Raw genomic sequence first — 22,480 nt, forward strand, 5'->3', positions numbered from 1 at the left:
CAAAAATTTCTAGCATGAAGAAAACATTAGTATAGTAAAAAAGGAATCAACTCAGTAGAACCTCATTATGATTGTTGTCTTTCTAAAAAACAAGACATTATGGACAAACAGATGCCTTATATATCTACCTGCCTAGATCACAAATTATGGTACAACCAAATTTGTGGTAAAGCAAACACCATTTTTTGTCACAGAGTTTTCCTGATTCTAAAAATCTAGCAGAGGTTTTAACAGGTTGATGAAAAAGTTATAGGGTGCCTGGGTGGCTCAGTTGGTTAAGCGACTGCCTTCGGCTCAGGTCATGATCCTGGAGTCCCAGGATCGAGTCCCGCATCAGGCTCCCTGCTCAGCAGGGAGTCTGCTTCTCCCTCTGACCTTCCTCCTTCTCATGCTCTCTCTCTACCATTCTCTCTCTCTCTCAATAAATAAATAAAAATCTTTTAAAAAAGAAAAAGTTATAAACCTTTTAATTCATACAATAGCCACTGAAAACCAAAGCCACAAACTGTGGTCTTGGGTCACATCTAATCCAAGGATATATTTTGTTTGGCCTGCATGATACTTTTAAAATTTTGAATTCCTGCCAAATTTTTAAAATTTGGAAATTTCACATAAAAATTCAGATCTACAGCTTTTGTTTTTTAAAAAAAATCTGACCTCTACATTATTAAATCTAATAATCAATTTTCAATCTTCATCTGATTTGTTCTCAGCCTCATTTGACATAGTTGCTTACGTTCTCCTTTATGAAATATTTTCTTCACTCAGCTTCTGGAACACCACTCTCCTTTAGTTTTCCTCCCACCTAACGGATTACTCCTCAATTCTTCTTTTTTTCCCAGTTTTATTGAGATGTAATTGACACACAGCACTGCTCAACTTTAAGGTATACAGCATAATGACTCAACATACATATATTATGAAAGAATTACCACAAATTTACTTAACATCCATTACCTCTTCTAGTTACAAAAAAAAAATTCTTTTTCTTGTGATCTGAACTTTTAGGATTTAATCTCAGCGACTTTCAAATATTACCATGCAGCAGTGTCAAATATATAATCATCATGTTGTACAGCACATTCCTGGTACTCATTTATCTTATAACTTGGAAGTTTGTACCTTTTGACCATCTTCCTTCAATTCCCCCTCCCCCATCCTCTGCCTCTGGTAAACACAAATCTGATCTCTTTTTCTATCCTTTTCACTAATTCCTCCTTATCTCCCCTCTAAATGTTGGATAGCCTGGGACTCAATCCTTGGATGTCCATTATAATTCCTTAAATTATCTCATCAAGTCTCTATGCTGACAACTCCAAAATCTCTATCTCCCATTTGGCCTCACACCTGAATTCCAGTCACATATCCTACTGCCTACTCAACATCTCCATTTGGATGTCTATGGCTTTCTTAAATTTAACTCATTTAGAATCAAATGCTTGTGCCCACCATATAAATCTTCTCTTCTCCATCTAAGTCAACAGGAACTCCATCCTATTTTCAGACTAAAATCCCAGAAGTCATCTTCTCTCTCTAACACTCCTTCTATCAGCGCCTAACAGCTCTACCTTCAAAACACATCAAGAGTCTGACCACCTACCACTTCCTCTAATCCAAGTCCTCATCACCTCTTGCCTCCATTACAGTCATCATCTCCCTGGCTTGCCCTTGTCCCCTTAGAGCCTATTCTCAACACAGCAGCAAGGAGGTCATTTTTCATTGTAAGTTAGATCATATCACTTCTCTGTTCAAAACTTTTCCATAAGTTTCCATTTAATTCAGAGTAAAATCCAAAGTCCTGGCCTACAGTGTTGTACAAACTTGGGCTCCACAACTACTCCAACTTCATTGGCTCCTGCCATCACTGCTTCTGCCACAGGGGCTTTGGGGATGTTCCTTGAACAAACTGAGCACACTCCACACCAGGGCGTTGAACTTGCCTGGAATGCTCTTCTCCCAAATTATCTACCTGGTATGCTACTGCTTGCAGATCTCTCTTCAAATGTCACCTTATTAGAGCAGCCTTCCCTGATCACCCCGTATAAAATAGCTTCCCAACTATATGCCCTTTTCTCCCTTTTTCTCCATAGCATTGACAATCATCTAATAGACTATATATTTGTGTGTTGGTGTATTTATTGTCCATCTCTATCCATATAATATGAAGTCCAAAGCAGGGACTTCATTTACTTTGTTTACTGTCATTATCCCCAAATCTACAACAGTCTCCAGCACAAAGAGGATATTCAATAAATATTTCTTGAAAGAGTTCAAACTCCAATAACAACATTCAGCTGACTTTAGACAGACCATGAACTCTGGAATATACCACAATTTTCACTGTTCCCTATAATACTATACACAGCTTGTTTTACTTTTATATCATCTGCCCAGCCTGTATAGTAATTTAAACTTGAGTCAGAATAGAAGACAGAAACTTTACCTTGAAGAACTCAATGAGAACATCTTTTTTTTCCAGCCAAACAATATTATGAAGATATTTATCAGGAGTAGGGGGCGGGATTGCCATTGGAAAGTTATTCAGTGCTTTTATTTTTGCAAGGAGTACCTGAAAACAAACAATCAAAATAATGGTGATCAGATCCTGTGATGGGAAAGGGATAGTAGGTAAAAATTAAGAAAATCTAACAAAACTACTGTTACATAAATTTATTTTGATTTTGACTCACAGTTTCTCTCACTCTACTTAAATTATCCTCTAACCTTTATTGGTCCCTATTCTTCCTTTAACTCACTGAATTTATGAATTGATATATTAACTCAATTTGAGTTTATTATCTTTATAATCCAGTTAACACCGCATGCCACTGTGTCTTAATTTCAAATCATCTAAACTTCACAGTTGATTACTGTACAATTTAATGCCACATTTTCTCAAATATTTTTCATATGTATGATTTGCTTCTCTAAATTCTTCTAATTTTGAAAGATATAGTTCCAGCTTTGTGGGCTCTCAGAAAACTCTGGCTTCCCAGGTAAGAGATAATCACTTGTCTGCCTTATTCCCATGGCGGCTCCTACAGATCTCCCTATGGAACTGATTACATTATAGTATTATTATTTTTACTTATCTGCCTCACCCTCCTATTATGTAACTTTTGTTGATTGTATGAATAAAGGACTAAATGAAAGAATGAGGAAAAGCCAATGGACTTTGGGGGCAATGTTGCACTAAGTATCCCAATCTCCTCAAGAGTCCATGGCACATAGTAGGTATTCAACATATATTTACTCAATTAAATTGAATTAACTAGCTAACTCCTTATGACTATTTCCTTATGCCTTGGAAGATAATTATCTCTTTGGCTGACAACTAGGCAATCAGTATGCATTCAATAAGTAACTATTGAATGATTGATTTACCCATTACCTTTCTAGAGAAACCTATAGGAAAAAAATCTCTCTCCTCCTAAGGGCTATTATTTATTTATTTTAATTAATGGGTATCAAGCATTCAATTGAATCTGATATAGCCTTCAAAGTGATAAGTGAAAAAAATAGAATAGAAAACACAGTGTGTGTAGAGGTATAACTTGAAGAATACTGTAAAGTAGTCCTTTTCTTCTGTCTGTCAGACACTAAGGAGAAATCATATTACCCATTTAGTCCTTTGCCATGATATTAGTCTAAAGAGATAGAGCCTTAAAGGGGAAATCTGTCCTGTCCCACACCTATCTCCCTTTGGGGACCATGGAGAGGGGACTATGTCCTGGGAATGACCAGAAGCACAGTGCATGTGACACTTGGCCAGGAGCTGCCAGTGATAAGGAAAAACATATGACACTCCAGAGCAGCTAATCAGTGGGCAACACAGACAGAATGTGGGACCAGAACTTCTATGGGGATTTTTTGGTTTTTTTGGTTTTGTTTTGTTTAAGACTTTATTTATTTATTTATTCATTTGCCAGAGGGAGACAGCAAGAGATGGAACACAAGTGGGGAGGAGGGCAGGGAGTGGGAGAGGGAGAGGCAGGCTTCCCACTGAGCAGTGAGCCCAATGCGGGGCTCAATCCCAGGACCCTGGGATCATGACCTAAGCCAAAGGCATACGCTTAACAACTGAGCCACCCAGGCGCCCCAGAACTTCCATGTTTCTTATGGCCTTATGCTAGGAAACAGATTCTTACAAAGAATAGAAAGAACAATCATATTTGCACAAATACACAGTCTAGATGGTAGATGTGAATAAATAGCGTTAAATATTAACCATATTTTCCTCTGTCTTATGTCCCTATTTTTTTTGCAAACACATATATCGTTTTTCAAAAGTCTATTTATCAGCTAACCAATGATGGTGTCTTCCCTGCTCCTCTCCTCTCAGAACTGCCCCCTCCCTGATCCCCACGAAACACACACAAGTGCCGGTGTACACACACAAGCTGATCCTTTCCCTACCGTGTTAACATTATGTGATTCCCACCTCCCTTGCCACAGCTGCTAGGACTGGGCACAGCACATTCTACCAGTAGATAGAGAAGCAGAAAAATGTCGTTGGGTTTGTAGAGGGAGCCAAAAGAAGATGGCACAGAGGGCAACCCTGATATGAAATGGAGAATCTGGAAAGCTTTCTAGGTCTGCAGTCAAGTCCCTTCCTCAGGCCTGGCCACATGGTCTGGCTATTGTGGGTTCTGTAAGACACCATGTGTCTTTATAATAAATCCCCCAACCCCATTCCTCGGCTAAGCCTAACTCAGGTTGGTTTCTGTTACTTGAAACCAAACAGTTTTGACATGGTATACCAGGTAGCATTGGTGCTAGCTGCCACTGGCATTAACAAAGGCTATATAGGCAAAGGACAGAGTTAACACCTGATTTAATCTCCCTCACTCATTACACTCAAGTAACAATGCAGGCTTGGGTGTTGGGCCTGTGGAATCAAGCCACATGGAAAATTACTTTATTACCTTATTCATCTCGATGCCCTCATGTTTATCAATAATGCCTCTTGACCAAAGAAAAGTGAGGTTTTTCAGAGCTTTAGCAATCACACTCCGGATTGCCTGCCTGGTCTTCAAAGCAATGACAACATCGCGACCCTCATGCTCTATGAGCCCTGAAGCAAATAAAACTATCAGTAAGCAAACAATTCAATAAGCACAATAATACCTAATATTTGTGTAGTGGTTTATAATTTCCAAAGTATTTACACAGTACCTATCATTCTTGTCTCATACAGAATTTGTGAGGCTGGGAGGACTAGAGTTATTTTCAACTCCATTTTATGGATGAGAACATTGAAAACTGGCTTCCCCCACCAACTAGGAGAAAATCACTTTCTCTGCCTTATTTCCATGGTATGTCCTACATATCTCCATTATGGAACTTATTACATTGTGGTATTTTGATTTTTACTTATTTGTCTCCTGCTAAATATCATATAACTTTTGTTGGATGAATGAATAAATGACGTAACAAAAGAGCCCCTGGACTCAGCTGGTGGAGCTTTCTGAGATCAAATCGTATATCTTGTCCTCTTTAATGAACACCAAAAGTCACGAACTGGACTGTGAGTCACGACCAAAACTGCATCTCTTTCATCTTTGTACTGCTAACATGGACCAAAATGCCTGATATCTGGAAGGTACTCAGACTTTTTTTTAACTGGCTGGTATAATGAAGGATAGTGTGATCAGGAACATAGGTCAGTGGAGCACTTGACTCTTGATCTTGGGGTTGTGAGTTCAAGCCCCACGTTGGGTGTGAAAACTACTTAAAATTTTAAATTTTTTTTTTTAAAAAGGAACTTAGGTTTCAATGTCAAGTACACCTTGGCTGAAAATCTGGCTCACCACTTAACCACCCATATGACTTCAGGCAATTTAACCTTTCTAAACCTTAAATCTTATAGCTTCATCATCTATAAGATGAAGATGATAATAGTATTTGCCTCATAGAGTAATCATAAGGATTAAATGAGATAATGCATATAAACCTGTTAACACAGTTCTTGATATAATTAACATTTGACAATCAGTTTTATTAACCATTTGGGAACAGGCACTCCCTTTTACAGGACTGAATCAAGAGAACTTTGTAATATTCCATAGTAGTCTAAAAGCATAATATGAGACAGCAGCTCCTAGGCCAGCCCCTAATCTTTAAAGGCACAGAAATAAAAATCTACCTATATGTAAAGGCAACAGTGGGTCCTGGATTTTCTGAGACAGTGCCAAAATTTCTGACATATTTTCTCCAAATTCACAATTTCATTCATTAGGCCATGTTCTTCCAATTTTGATTTGGAAAGTATCATCCTCATAAATCCATATAGCGTCTTATAATGTGGTTATGAATACAAAGTGGTTTTACTTGATTTATTTTATAATAACTTCCATTTGTGCCAGGCTCTCTCCCAGATACTTTTGCATACACTGAGAGCCTGGCCTGCAGCCCCTTACAAGGAAAACAGACCCAAGAAGCTTTGTATAAAATCCTAGGGCTCCTGCTGTGTGCTTCAAGTCAAGTAGAGTGATTATAGATGCTCAAGAAATGACAACCCTTGTAGCCCCACATTCCTGAGTATCCTTGCAGGCAAAGTAAAACAAAACAAAAACACCCTTTGTAAATGTAATCATCATGTGTCTTTTTCTCACAGCCTTAAGGAATCTGATCTTGCCACTTTAATACACTTTCTATACTCCTCATTCTTTCCTCTATGTTCCCATAGCAAGTGCAAGACTTCCTCTAACTTTCTGCAATTATCCATTGATATTCTCATACCCTCCACTAAGCTTGGCATTTTTGGCATACCTGGCCTGTGTTCAATAAATGCTCGTTGTGTGAATAAATGAGTAAGTGAAGGAAAGTATGAACTTGTCTTCCCTTGGTAAAATTATGGGATAATAAGGTGTGATTTCAGGAAATCAGATACTCCCAACTACCTACCTAGTTCTTTGACAGCATCTCGTTTGTTGGTTTCCAAAATTTCATATAATTTCTGTAAGAAGTTAAGAAAGACATTAATTTGTTATTACACTAACTGCATGTCTGGCTTTAAAATCTGAGAAAAAGAAGAAATCCCACTTAGTTTATGATTTGGGGGAGATGTTTAGCTCAGTTCTTCCCTCTGTGCCAATTCTGCTGCTTTCCCCGTGTTCCCACTCATATTACAATGAATAGTGTGCAGTCAGTAGCTTGCATAAGTACTGGACCCAGCCTTTCTCAGAAAAGATTAGTGTGCATTCTACTGTGCACCAAGGAGAATTCTCACAGACAGAGCTTTGTTAAGAGAGAGCCCACTGAGCCGCTCTTTGGGCAGCCAGTCTATCAGGAGCATAAAAACAAGGGGAATAATGAGAAATGATGGTATTGATTAGTTCATGTTTCCTATGGATAACTCCTGACATAACTAAGAAATAGCTCTATTCCAGGGCTAACCATGGTTTAAGCTGTATTCAGTCATACAGTGGGTATTGGTCAAATGCCCACCATGCCCCAGGCACTGCTCTTTGTAGAGCTTATTCTCCAACTTTAAATCTTTCTGGAGCTTGCACTTGGCCACACCAACAGCCCTGGCAGCAAACAACAGGCAGTTCCCTAGGATTGTCAGGTACAGATGATACACACAGCATAGTGCTATTTACAGGGAAGAGTAACGAACACAGTGCTATTTTACTGGCTTGTTTTTTGTTTGTTTTGTTTTGTTTTAAGATTTATCTATTCATTTTAGGGGCACTTGGGTGGCTCAGTTGGTTAAGCATCTGCCTTTGGCTCAGGTCATGTTCTCGAGGTCCTGGGATGGAGCCCGGGTCAGGCTCCCTGCTCAGTATAGAGCCTGCTTCTCCCTCTTTCTCTGCCAATCTCCCAGCTTGTTCTTTCTCTCTCTCTTCCTCTGCGCCCCCTCTCGTGCTTTCTCTCTCATTCTCTCTATCTCCAATAAATAAATAAAAATCTTTAAAGAAAGATTTACCTATCCGTTTTAGAGAGAGTGTGTGTGCATACGCATGAGCAGAGGGAGAGAGGGAGAGAATCTCCAGCAGACTCCCCGCTGAGCACAGAGCCCAACACGGGGCTCCATCCCAAGACCTTGAGATCATGACCTGAGCCAAAATCAAGAGTGTGATGCTTAACCAACTGAGCCACCCAGGTGCCCTTGCTGGCTTGTTATCTAAACTTTAAGTAGCTAAAGTTAAGTTTTTGCTGTTGTTTTGGTCTAGGAAAATCACATGTAATAAATCCCTTGTTTTGAATATAAGAATGAGGTACACAATTTTTATTAAATTGTTTCTTTTCACTTGATAACACCAAATCAATATTGGGAAGCTGCCAAATTAATGGCTTGCCCACCGCACCCACACACCGTGGCCCCGCCCTGCTTGCACAAGGGCATAGGTAGCTGTGAAGACCCCTTCAAACCAAACTGGACTGATAGCAACTCCGTAACAATGTTATAGAAAGACCTGCACAAGAGAGCACAGAAACTGACTCCTACCCACACATAGAACATAATCATTAAAACCTGGGCATACATGTGACTCCTCTAAGTGAGCTGCCACTGGTCAGTTTTTGAACCATGTCACTTTCAGAATAAACACAAGTTTGAGAACTAAACACATCTCACTAAAAAAAACATTTAAATCTTTACTGAAGTCTCCTTTATAAATGCCAAAGGGGAATTTGTTTCATCTCTTACACTTTGAGGTAAGCACCCCCACATGTCAATGCCTTCCCCCAAACTCCTCAAAACACATTACCTCCCACCACTGACTGCTGCTTTCTTCCCTCCTCTTCCCGTTTCTGAAATCTTTTCTCCCATGAATAGCTCTACCTTCTTTCTAGTATAGATCCATCTAGACTTTCTGTGCTTCTTTTGTCTTCTCTAATATTCAAAGTAAATCAACAAGATAGAATTCTTTTGCACATTTGATCCAATAATTGATACTTCCTTGATAAATCCAGAGAATAGTTCTCTAGCCTATCTATAAGGATGTCATGAAAGATGTTAGATGATTTGCTAAAATTCAGCTATCCTCTTCCTATAGTGGTCCCTGATTAAAAAAGAAAATTTTAAATTCTAAAGATATTTAACAATATATCTTCTTGCGTATTTTAGATATTAAAATAAAACATTAGGGTAGGTATCTTCGCAGCCTCTTTCCCTCTCCTGGATTTAATAAGGAAAGAGCCTCTCTTTCTTGGCTGAGGGCCTGAGGTAACTCACAGTGATCACAAAAAAAATGGGCAAAATAAGCAGAAGATATAACCCCCAGTCCATTCCTGATTTTGTGTATACACACACAATCATTAGATCTGGGCTCTCTGATGATGTACTATATGTTGGTTAACTGAACATAGTAAATAAATAAACAAACAAACAAATAAAAAATCAAGAGTCTCACTTGGGCTGAGAAAATGCCCTTCAGCTATTGATACTGTTCACTTTGGACCCCTCATCTATACATCTGAAAATATAAGCAAAAGTCACCAAACATGGGACAGGTAAAACAGGATGAAAGACAAGAACCAAACGTGACAAGTAGAAGAATGAACCTCAAGGAAGCAGAACTAATACAGGAAACAAAAAACTTTTAAATAAAAGAGATTCAAGGGAATATCACATTTGTTTTAAAAAAGGTGTGGGGGAGAACCAGTTTCAATGAAAAGAAGCAATCACAGTACTTGAAGATCAAAAAGTGTTCAAACTGGGTATTTACCCCAAAGATACAAATGTAGGGATCCGAAGGGGTATGTGCACCCCAATGTTTATAGCAGCAATGTCCACAGTAGCCAAACTGTGGAAAGAGCCAAGATGTCCATCGACAGATGAATGGATAAAGAAGATGTGGTAAATATATACATTGGAATATTATGCAGCCATCAAAAGGAATGAGATCTTGCCATTTGCAACGATGTGGTTGGAACTGGAGGGTGTTATGCTGAGCGAAATAAGTCAGTCAGAGAAAGACATGTATCATATGACCTCACTGATATGAGGAATTCTTAATCTCAGGAAACAAACTAAGGGTTGCTGGAGTGGTGGGGGGTGGTAGGGATAGGGTGGCTGGGTGATAGACATTGGGGAGGGTATGTGCTATGGTGAGTGCTGTGAATTGTGCAAGACTGTTGAATCACAGATCTGTACCTCTGAAACAAATAATACAATATATGTTAAAAAAAAAAAAGAAGAAGAAGATAGCAGGAGGGGAAGAATGAAGGGGGAGAAATCGGAGGAGGAGATGAACCATGAGAGGTGATGGACTCTGAAAAACAAACTGAGGGTTCTAGAGGGGAGGGGGGTGAGGGGATGGGTTAGCCTTGGTGATGGGTATTAAAGAGGGCACGTTCTGCATGGAACACTGGATGTTATATGCAAACGATGAATCATGGAACACTACATCAAAAACTAATAATGTAATGAATGGTGATTAACATAATAAAAAAATGATGCTAAAAAGAGAAAACGGAAACCAAGGGGATGGAATAATCAAAGAGGTGATGGAAGAAAGATGGCAATCTTCTGATTATGAAAGCTCCAACAAGTGCTGCATAGGATATTTTTTTTTAATTTTTTTATTTTTTAAATTATGTCTCCTACCCAAGACCCCAAGAACAAGAGTCCCATGCTCTACCAACTGAGCCAACCAGACACCCCAATAATTTTTTTAAGATTTATTTATTTATTTTAAACCATGCACGTGCATGTGTAGGGGGAGGGGCAAAATAAGAGAATCCTCAAGCAGACTCCCCCATGAGCACTGAGCTGGAGGTGAGGCTCAACCTCACACTCCTGAGATCATGACTTGAGCCAAAACCAAGACTTGGACCCTTAACTAACTTAGCCACCCAGATGCCCCCATTTTTTTTTTAAATCACACCTAGACACATTCTAGTAAAAATTCAGAACTCCAAGGAGGAAAATCCTATAAGCCTCTAAACACAGAGAGAAAAAAGTCACCTACAAAAGCACAAGTAAAATCAGACTTATAACATCAATGCTGAAGACAGATGGCAATATCTTTAAGAAAATAATTTTGGACAGTGAAAGGATCAATTATGAGAGCAAAATACAAAGATTTTTTCATGTGTTAGCCCATACATCACCTATGAAAAAAAATTACTTATGGGCATAATCTAGCATGATAAAAAGGAAAGCAAAAAGGAGGCTCACATGGGACTCCAGAAAGGGTGGCTGAGGAATATAAGCTAAAGGAAGAGAGGAAGATAGTTTAAAAAAATATTTTTTTAACTAATCCATTTGACTGTTTCATTTAGAAGAGTCTCTTTCAAGTAGTAGATGTTTAATGATACTGATCATATTTCTTTTGTTATGGGTTGAATCAAATGATAGGGTCTACACTGAATAATATTTATATAATCACAACAAAGATTGTTTTTTAGTTTTCCATGTATGGAGTCATTTATTGAAAAGAATAAAGACATAATTATACTTACATAATAAAATGTAAATGTTATAAACCTTTTCTCTAAAAATAATTGCTCCAAAAATTTAAGATGGGGAGAAAAAGAAAAGGCTAAAGCAATATTCTAAGCTCTCTGTACTTCATGGCAGAGAGTAAATAAAGGCTGGTTAGAGATAATAAATCAAGAATAAAATACATGTGCACATTATTAAAATTATTATGGCAAACAGTAGAGGAATTAACACAAGAGTAGTTACTATGGGGATGCCTGCCTTCATCTCCGGTCCTGATCCCAGGGTCCTGGGATTGAGTCCTGCATCAGGCTCCTTGCTCAGCCGGGAGCCTGTTTCTCCCTCAGCCTGCCATGCTCACTCACTCTCTCTTTCTCTCTCTCTGACAAATAAATAAATAAAATCTTAAAAAAAAAAGAATGGTTACTCTGGGGCTGTGTCTGGGAAGCGGTAGTGTGGAGGGCAGGGAGGGATACTTTTACTTCTTGAATTTTATTACTTTCAAGTTGTAAAATTCTGCATGATTATTCTCTTACCATCTTTTCTGCGTTCTCTTCTCTCTACATATATATATTTGGATTCAAAGACCTTACCCTTCAGGCCATGCAGAGCCACTGAATATTCTTTTTTCTTTTTTTTGAAAGTAGGCTCCACATCCAGCATGGAGCCCAACGCAGGCTTGAACTCACAACCCTGAGATCAAGACCTGAGCTGAGATCAAGAGTTGTACTCAGCTAACCAACTGAGCTGCCTAGGTGCCCCGCCACTGAATATTCTTAAGCAGAAAGTCACATGTGAAACTTGAAACATTACTAGTTTGCAGAGGGTCCTGGGTGGACAGCCTCGCATGAGGGAACCAAGTCAGGAGCTGATTCACTCCATCTTCGAGTGCCTAGTATGCTCACATCCTCATCTCCCATTTGGTACCTACTTCATGCTGCCTGGAAATAAGGAGGGTCTTGAATGATTAAATAAATAAATAAATAAATAAATAAATAAATAAATAAATAAATACTACTACTCAGCCATTCTTCAGCTCCAGCATTTCGAGTTTTCAACGTCAAATCTTTCTTCTCTTTCCCTCTCTCTTCCTCTCCACTACAGACCTACCCTTTCTTTGAAGACTCGTGAGTTTTGATTCCTGCACGAAGCCTTTTCCAATTTGCCCTACCCTTTAGAGAGTGTTACAAAGGCAAACGAATCTCTAGTCTGCATCCAGAAAAAATTGAAGGGTAGATTTCCTCTGTGAAGATCATAAACGAGTTTGATAAAGACACCTGACATTTAAAGAGTGAAGACTGTCCTCTGCAGCACCTCTTATAACATAATAAGCAATTGAATCCCCTTCACTTGCCGCAATTTATCTCTTGGATCAAATACATGTAGAAGTAGTCTTAAAAGATATGACTACACCCAAGTGATTGTTTTCCCAATCTTGTCTCTCACCTGATATATTGATTCTCGGCTGGAAATTTGTTTTATTAGAAATTTGGTATCCTCTTGACTTTTGACATAACCTTTTGTAATACTATACATCAAGCGGAGGCGTTTTTTGATCTGCACATCTACAATATTTATCAGTAGTGGGATTATTATCTGGAACAATGAAGAGAAAAAAAAGTGTGAAAATTTGATGAGGAAAAGCACCCTCAAAGTCAGGTGTTCTCAAAGTGTCATCTTGGGGAGCAGTGACATTACCCAGAGACTTGTTAGAAATGCAAATTCTCAGATACTTCCTAGCTCTAAATTTCTCCAACCATAAGCTGAGGCAAGAGAGTGTCATGACTAAAGAAAATGGGATTTTAAATATAAACCCTCCGAGGTTCAAGTGAGAGCTCTCCTATTCACCAGTTCTATGACTTGAGCAAGTTACTTGTGACCTTGAGGATTCTGTCTCCTCATCTGTAAAATGAGGGTAGTAATACTTAGGTACCCGAAGTCCGACAGAGCAGCCCCTCACAACCAATACAGTCAATCACAGAGATAGAATCAGGTCAGAATGCAGGGTAGATGGTGAGGAACCAGGTCACAGGGGAGGAAGGTGAGAAGAGCAAAATAACATCATAGCAAAGGAATTACAAGAGCAGAGAAAGAAGAGATTTTTAGCTGTTCTTATGCTGTTTGGCCAGAGGGAGGGATAGCAAAGAGGATTTTTACAGTGTCATTCCATAATGCACTGACACCCCCTGAGCTGTTCCTAAGAGGATCTAAGGTAAAAATCTCCAATATTCTTCCAAGCTCTCCAGTATAGGCTTCTTTTGAAAGCCACATTGTACTGAGACTGGCTATTAGAGCACCTGACTTTATATGTGGTAACACCTACTTCACAGGCTATTGCAATAATTTAATTAGATAATGTATATAAAGTGCTCTGCACAGTTCCTGGAACATAGTAAGTGCTCAATAGAAAATATTAATCCTGATTATATTAATTCCTTAAGTATACTTCATGGAGATTTGTCAAAGTGTGCTGGACAGAAGTAGCAACTGGTTCACACTCTGAATAGAGTTGACTTCCACAATAACACATCTTTAAATCTTTACTTCCCTCAGAGAGACATTTCACAAAGTATTACTCTACAATAATCATTTTACCTTCATCTGCATCCAATCTCTGTATAAAAACTGTTTACCTAAGGAAGCTTCTCCTTTCCGTTTTAAGACTTAGACTCATACTACACATCCTGATTTCTAGTGTACTTTGTGTTATGGTGGGGTTATACCTTATGTAGACACGTGGCTCTAAGCTCATAAAGCAAAAATCACAAATAATCAAAATTACCCCTTAAAGTAGGGTTTATGTATACAACTCTGCATAGTAACGCTTTTGAACACCAAAGCTTGGTAACAATGATATAGAATCAAGGAAAGAACAGACAAAAAGTCTGCAAGTAAAGTCTGAGCATTCAAACAATTCTGCCTTTAAGAGACTACTAAACTTCTTGGAGAATGGGAATAGTTGGAGGATTCTAATGAATCCCTTTTGTCACCAGAGTTTTCAGCAGTTGTTTTTTTTTTAACATTAATCCTTCATAACTTCAACACATACCAATAAACTTGTTTGACATAATAAGAATTAAAGAACTCAAAAAAAATGGAGTGGTAAATGAAATCATCTAAAGCTCCCAAGTTAAAAGCTTATATAAGATAACTTCTTTGGAAAGAAAGGTTTAAGAGCTGAGACTGGAAATCTGAAAATCTACCTTCAGAATCAAAACCAGAGGTGTGGAAAGAAGGAATAGTAGCTGCTATAGAGACTAAAGGACACAGCAAAATTTAAGTTCCATAGGCAGTATGCTATATAAAAATGGCTTGTAGAGAAAATATTTTCATGCTTCTGCACAGTTAGGCCTTTATGAGCAAATTTTACTAAAGCCTAGAAAACTTGTTTCTGGGTCACCATGGTTCAAGTGGCACCAACATTTTCATTCTTTCACTCAACAAATATTTGATTAAGAACTTACTATATGCTAGGCATCATTCTAGAGCCATAGGTTACATCAGTGACCATACAAAGATCCCTAATTCATGGAGAGTACATGCAACATACAGTACAAAGGTAACAAGTGCTATGAGGAAAAACTAAACCTTAAGGAAGTGCAGGGGGCAGGAAGATGGGATGGGAAACTGGTATGTGTGGGGGGACCACACAGGGTGGTAAGGGAAGGCATTCTCTGTGAGAAGGTGAGAGAGTGAACCAGGTAGACACCTGTAGAGACAGCATTCCAGAAAACAGCTTCTTCTCTTGTTTCCTTCAAAATAATGAGGTTTCTTAACACATTTAACAATGTAGAAAAAAAAAACCCAATATTTAGAAGTGTGATGTTTTACCTTGATGAAAGGAATAAACCTGATTATTCTGAAATATCCTAGTATTACTGTAATCTGAATAAGGACGAAGTTGTCTGGTCTCAATTTGACAAAGTATATACAAAAGATATCCATGATTCCAAGAAGCATGATAAGAAAGTCCAAAGTATTCCAATGTTGATGAAAATATTTCCTTTTCAAAATTACTATCTATTTAGAAAACAAACAGAATGTACATTATTTCATAGTATCTATACAGTGATGGGGGAGGGGATGGGTCTTCAAAATTAACAGTTCAGTCCTCAACTACAAATGAGTTGTAATCCAAAAGTTGAGTTTTAAGTTATTCATTTGGAGTTCCAAACAAATATTTTTAATCTCCAACATCAAAATCATAATTTGATTCAAAATATACATAATCTATAATGAAATTGAAATGCCAAAAGCAAGTAGTTAAACATAACAGTAAAGAGAATCATTGCAACACTATTAATAACAAAGTATGAAAACAGTAATGCTGACAAATCATCTTTGAAGAATTTATCCTAAAAAGTAGTTCTTGGGACGCCTGGGTGGCTCAGTAAGTTAAGTGTCTGCCTTCGGCTCAGGTCATGATCCCAGGGTCCTGGGATTGAGTCCCACATCATGCTCCCTGCTAAGCAGGGAGCCTGCTTCTCCCTCCAGCCTGCCACTCCCCCTGCTTGTGTTCTCCCCCACTCTCTCTCTGACAAATAAATAAATAAAATCTAAAATATAAATAAATAAATAAATAAATAAATTTTTAAAAAGTAGTTCTCATGACAAGAACCTAGCAAACCAATTTGGGTTTATTCACTTATTTGCTTTTTGCATCATCATAGAGAGTATTTGAGGGAAACAACCATTTGTATTTTCCATCTGGATTTCCATTTCTCTTGCATGTCATTGGGATTCTCTCCACTATTTATGATACTTATCTTACCTGATATCCAAGACCACGACTATTCTACTGATTAAATTATTAAACTCAGAAAATTCAAAAAAGATTACTAAAATTCCAGGATCCCATCAACTATTACAGCAAATGGCTTCTAGTATCAAATTATTTCAATATGACAAAAATAGATTCAAAGATATCTGAATTGTTCTTTTCATTGGATACATTTTATTTTAAACAGTACCTTCAGTGCTGATCGAAATATGTATAAAAATACAAAATAGTTGTTTACTGATATAAGTGCTGACACATTTAACTCTCTTGCCATTGGCCATAGATGCATTATAATAGGATAAATGTACATTACTGTTATAACATGTCCTGCATATTCAAATTCTTCTGAAAATACCATGTGATACACAAAAAGCAGAAATTTATTATTCCTGGGAAAAAAAGAGACCAATAAAATGTTAGATCACTTTAAAAATATAACAATTGTGATCTGAAGTTCAACATTTGTTCTAACAAATCATTAATTTGAAAAAGTATAAAAATATAAAATAAATAAGCAGAAAACTAAAGCATACTTTCTGTACATAATAATCATCATGGAGAAAGATAAAAATATAGCTCTTATTAATCTATATCAAGATGGGGAGCATTTTTTAAAATCAAGTCTAATAGTACATAGGAAACAAGGCAAAGATTCATTCATCAAAAGCAAGAAATAAGTAAATATAGAAAAAAAATCAGCATCACTTAAAAGTAAGAACAGGAAACATATTCTATTCAGTAATTACCATGACATATTTTTTTTTAATTTTTCCAATCCATCCTAAGTAGAGCCTAACAAAAAGTGGTTATCTAGATATATGTCAAAACCCTAGGGTTTTAATTCCTTATATTTCTCTTTAAACTTAATACATGGAAAAAAGTTTAAAAATTATCAGGATTTGTTATGAAAGGTATGTCAACACTCAAAATTTAGTAGCATGAATTTTTCTGATATTTCTCATTTTTATATCTTTTGTTAATAGAAAAACCTTGTCTTGTCTTCCTGCTCTAAGTTCACAACTTATGATAAAGCAAAGAGTTTACACAAGTTAAGTAAATCTGTATCTTGTGATATTTTGGGAAATTGGTTACAGGTATTATTAAGGCTGTGTTTTTCCTAGTTATGGACATTAACAGAACCACCCCATGGCACAGATGAATTTGAGAGGAAAATGTAGGCCATGAGTTTGATATTTCTCTCCCCTGCTCAATGTTATACCCAGAAGAATATGAAAGCAGTCCAGTTTGTAATATGACCCCAAGACATGGCAATTGCCACTTAAAGAGTCCAAATATGACCAGTCCTTGTTTCTTCATCCTACCCACTAATATAGGTATCAACAAAGTTGCTTAAACAGAATGAAGAGAAGCAAGTGCTCTGCTCCTTCACCACTCGATCAATAAGAGTTGACCATAATATTAGTTAATTTTTTTAATAAAGAAAATCAATGTAATCAATGTTGACAATGTGGAAAAGGTCATATTATTAGGTATATTGCTATTAAAGGTTTACAATTACTTACCCATATATAATAAGAGATGCCTTATCTTTATGATATTCCAAGAAAGCTAACATGTTTTTAAACTTGATAAGCCAACTTCTAGCTCTTACATAATTTGAAACATCATAAATACTCATGAATCTAACAGAGAAAAATAGACATATATGTTAAAATAAAAATAAAGTGCTATACTTTGGGATAATATAAAAAGGGAAAGCTTATTAAAAATGCTCTGTCCTGAGCCTCTGTTTCCATCCACCTACCCACCCACAGTCAGGTACAGGAAACCTCTGTTGCCTCTGTCCCTGGAACCATTCTTGACTTGAGGTAGAACATAATTAAAGCTTCTCCAGACCAATTCTTTGGGGTTCAGAATCAAGCTCCCCTTTGTTATGCCTCGCCTAGCTCCAGCCTCTCCAAGGCCCTACCCTTCCCAAACTTTAGGAACTGATGTTAGATCTCCCAGATAGATTACCAGACTGCTGAAATGTTACTATCAGCTGGCAGGATTTCCTATCATTGTTGCCCCCACAAGCTTTGTCTTGGATCATCCATTAGCAAATGCTTGCCAGGACTATGACCAGATACAGATGTATCTCCAAGATACTTGAACTTTTCATATCAAATTTAATTGCATCGCCAAGGTCCATCAGTTGGGTCAATTCCTTCAAGGCTTGCTCCACCTGACTAATGGCAGGCTCCAGGCTTCCCTACCTACCTTATCCAGTAACTTAGTAAATATGATATAATGAAAAGATAAATATAATAGTATATGAAATTACATTGATTCTCTTTCATGGCTCCCCTAGTCTCTTACTTAATTACACTGTAGTCACATATTCCTCCAGAATCTCCTAATGACACCAAAGTTATGAACCTTCAGTGGGAAAAAATGTAAACAAGTAAAATAAGAAGTAGATGGTTATATGGATGGATGGACAGATAGATGAAGATAAGTGAGATAAATAGATTGATCAATCTGGATGTTTAACTCTCAGTTTGATTTTTTTTTTTTACCATATACCCATTTGATTTTGGAAATAACAATTTAAGAAGTATTATACTTACTTTCCTCGGATGGGGCAATAGCTTTTGGTTGCACCAATTAATATCCGGGCTGCCTCTACACTGAGGATTCCATCATTACACTGTTTTTCAAAGCTACTCTAAACATACAATTTTAAATAAACATTACAAAGGACCAAACATAATATAATATAATATATTCTGCTTTACCTTTATATAGCCCTCACTATTAGTACTGAATTCATTATAGGAAAATATACTTTTACCAGAAAAATCCTGTAGCAGCAAAAAAAATTCATTCTAAATTGAATGAATATTTACTGAATATTCATTTTTTTGCAAAGTACTATCCTGGATGCAATAAAAGATACCAAGTTTCCTAGCTTCAGAAACTCAAAATCTATACAAGTCAAAGAGTTTTCTTTAGTAATATAAACAGCATCATAGCAGCATCTTTCTGCAGCAGGATAGTGCAAAGTATTAATTCAAAGGTTAACTAATCATCTCAACTTCTTAAAGAACTACCAAGAGAGAAAAGTAAATTGTGTTCTTTTTTTTCCTTTTGCTAGCTTTATTGTGATATAATTGACATGTAACATTGTGTAAATTTAAGGTGTATAATGTGATGATTTGATACACTCATCTATATTGCAAAATGGTTACCACAGTAAGGTTAGTTAACTCATCCATTATCTCACATAATTACAACTTTTTGTGTGTGATTTAAGATCCACTCTCTCAGTAACTTTCAAGTATATAATATAGAATTGTTATAGTCACCATGCTGTATATTAGAGCCCCAGAATTTATTCATCTTAAAACTGGAAGTTTGTACACTTTGGTTAACATTGCCTCCATTTCCCTTACCTCCCAACCCCTGGAAACCACCATTTCACTCTGTTTCTATGCGTTTGACTTTCTTTTTTTTATATTCCACACATAAGTGAAACCATACAGTATTTGTCTTTCTCTGTCTGACTTATTTTACCTAGCATAATGTCCTCAAATCACAAATGACTGTTCTGTGGTTGAATAACATTCCATTAGGTTGATAGATGATAGATGATGATGATAGATAGATAGATAGATAGATAGATAGATAGATAGATAGATAACATTTGTTTTATTCATCCATCAGTGGACACTTAGGTTGTTTCCATGTCTTGACTATTGTGAATAATGCTGAAAGAAACATGGGAGTAGAGAGATCTCCTTGAGATCCTATTATCATTTCCTTCTGACATATACCAAGTAGGGTTTCTAGAATATATAATAGTTCTAGCTTTAATTTTTTTGAGGAATCTTTATATCATTTTCTGTAGTGACTGTACCAATTTACATTCCCACCAACAGTGCACAAGAGTTCCCTTTTCTCCACATCTTAGTCAACATATCTCTTGTGTTTTGGGGATAGTCATTCTAACAGATGTGATGTGATATCTCATTATACTTTTTTTTTTCAAGTTATTTTAGTCACCTGGTGGTCATCACAAGTGCATTCCTTTATCCCCATCACCTATTGCGTTCATCTCCCTACCCACCTCCCCTCAGTTTGTTCTCTATAGTTCTGTTTCTTGGTTTGTCTCTATATTTTCCCTTGGCTTGTTTTGTTTCTTAAATTCCATATATGAGTGAAATTATATGGTATTGTCTTTCTCTGACTCACTTCATTTATCATTATACTCTCCAGCTCCATCCATGTTGTAGCAATATTATACCACTTTTTTATCCATTCATCAATCAATGGACACTTGGGCTGCTTCCATATCTTGGCTATTATAAATAATGCTGCTATAAACATAGGAGTGCATGTATCCCTTTAAATTAGGGGTTTTGTATTTTTTGGGTAAATACCCAGTAGTGTGATTCCTGGATCAGAGAGTAGTTCTATTTTTAACTTTTGAGAAACCTCCATACTGTTTTCCACAATGGCCACACCAGAGTGTATGCCCACCAACAGTGTAAGAGTGTTCCCCTTTCTCCACATCCTCACCAACACCTGTTGTTTCTTGTGTTGATTTTAGCCATTCTGACAGGTGTGAGGTGATATTTCTCTGTAGTTTTGATTTGCATTTTCCTGATGATCAGTGATGATGAACATCTTTCCATGTGTCTGTTTGCCATCTGCATGTCTTGTTTGGAGAGGTGTCTGTTCATGTCATCTGCCCATTTTTTGATTATTTGTTTTTTGGGGTATTGAGTTTTATGAGTGCTTTATACATCTTGGATATTAACCCTTTATTAGATATGTCATTTGCAATATAACTTCTTCCATTCCATAGGTTGTCATTATAGTTTTGATTAGCATTTCCCTGATGATTAGTTATGTTGAGTACCTCTACATGTGGTTGGCCATTTGTATGTCTTCTTTGGAAAAGTGTCTATTCAGGTCCTCTGCCTATTTTTAATCAGATTATTTGGGTTTTTTTCTATTGACTTTTATGAGTTTCTTATATTTTTTGGATATTAACCTCTTATCTGACATATGGTTTGCAAATCATTTCTCCCATTCTATAGGTTGCCTTATCATTTTATTGATTATTTTACTGTCAGAAGCTTTTTTAGTTGCAGTTGCTTCTGTTGCTTGTGTCTTGGGTAACATATTAAAAAATTGGTTGTCAAGACCAATATCAAGGAGCTTTTTCTTTATGTTTTCTTCTAAGAGTTTTATGGTTTCAGTCTTATATCTAAATCTTTAATCCATTTTGAGTTAATTTTGTGAGTGGTATAAGATAGAGGCCCAATTTCATTCTTTTGCATGTGAATACCCAGTTTTCCCACAGTTTATTGAAAACACTAACTTTTCCTCATTGGTATTTTTCACTCTTTTGTCAAATATTAGTTGACCATACATGCATGGGTTTATTTTGGGTGTCTCAATTCTGTTCTGTTGGTCTGTGTGTCCGTTTTTATGCCAGTACTATACTGTTTTGGTTACTATAGCTTTGTAGTATAGTTTGAAATCAGGAAGTGTGATGCCTCCAGCTTTGTTCTTTCTCAAAATTGCTTTGGCTGTTCAGGTTCTTTTGTGGTTTTATACACATTTTTGGATTGTTTATTCTATTTTTGTGAAAAGGGCCATTGGTATTTTGATAGAGATTGCATTGAATCTATAATGGCTTTAGGTAATATAGGTGTTTTGACAATATTAATGTTTCTGATCCATGAACATATCTTTCCACTTACTTGTGTCTTTTTCAATAACTTTCATCAGTGTTGTATAGTTTTCATTGTACAGATCTTTCACCTCCTTGGTTAAATTTATTTCTAAGAATTTTATTGATTTTGATGCTATTGTAAATGGGATTATTTTCTTTAATTCTATATCACAGAATTCCTTGTTAATGTACTTAAATACAAATGATATTTTTATGTTGATTTTGTATTCTGCAAATTTACTGAATTTGTTTATTAGTTTTAACAGTTTTTTGGTGGACTCCTTAGGATTTTCTTTTTTTTTTTAAGATTTTGTTCATTTATTTGAGAGAGAGAGAGAGAGTGAGAGATCATGAGTGGGGAGGGGCAAAAGGAGAGGGAGAAGCAGACTCCGCACTGAGCAGGGAGCCCAATGCTGGGCTCCAACCCAGGACACTGGGATTCTGGCCTGAACCAAAGGCAGTTGTTTAACCAACTGAGCCACGCAGGTGCCCCTTATGGTTTTCTATATGTAAGATCATGTCATTTGCAAACAGACAGTTTTATTCCTTCCTTTCTGATTTGGGTGTCTTTTCTTTTTCTTTCTCTTTCTCTTTCTTTCTTTCTTTCTTTCTTTCTTTCTTT

At 36.8% G+C, this 22,480-nt stretch overlaps 1 protein-coding gene across 1 annotated transcript in view; it reads right to left on the reverse strand.

The window, feature by feature from the left end:
• SLC9C2 (solute carrier family 9 member C2 (putative)) overlaps window positions 1-22,480 on the reverse strand; it is a 105,449-nt gene that overhangs the window by 25,612 nt on the left and 57,357 nt on the right. Inside the window, exons 14-21 of the mRNA XM_025877739.2 lie at window positions 18,743-18,840; window positions 17,696-17,815; window positions 16,363-16,561; window positions 15,224-15,412; window positions 12,839-12,988; window positions 6,907-6,958; window positions 4,926-5,074; window positions 2,444-2,569 (exon numbers count right to left, since the gene is read on the reverse strand). Coding sequence (XP_025733524.1) covers window positions 2,444-2,569; window positions 4,926-5,074; window positions 6,907-6,958; window positions 12,839-12,988; window positions 15,224-15,412; window positions 16,363-16,561; window positions 17,696-17,815; window positions 18,743-18,840 — 1,083 coding nt within the window. The remainder of the gene's footprint in view (window positions 1-2,443; window positions 2,570-4,925; window positions 5,075-6,906; window positions 6,959-12,838; window positions 12,989-15,223; window positions 15,413-16,362; window positions 16,562-17,695; window positions 17,816-18,742; window positions 18,841-22,480) is intronic.

Source organism: Callorhinus ursinus, unplaced genomic scaffold, assembly GCF_003265705.2.
Source record: "Callorhinus ursinus isolate GAN/ISIS: 27379988/994484 unplaced genomic scaffold, GSC_fseal_2.0 scaffold13, whole genome shotgun sequence".
NCBI lineage: Eukaryota > Metazoa > Chordata > Mammalia > Carnivora > Otariidae > Callorhinus > Callorhinus ursinus.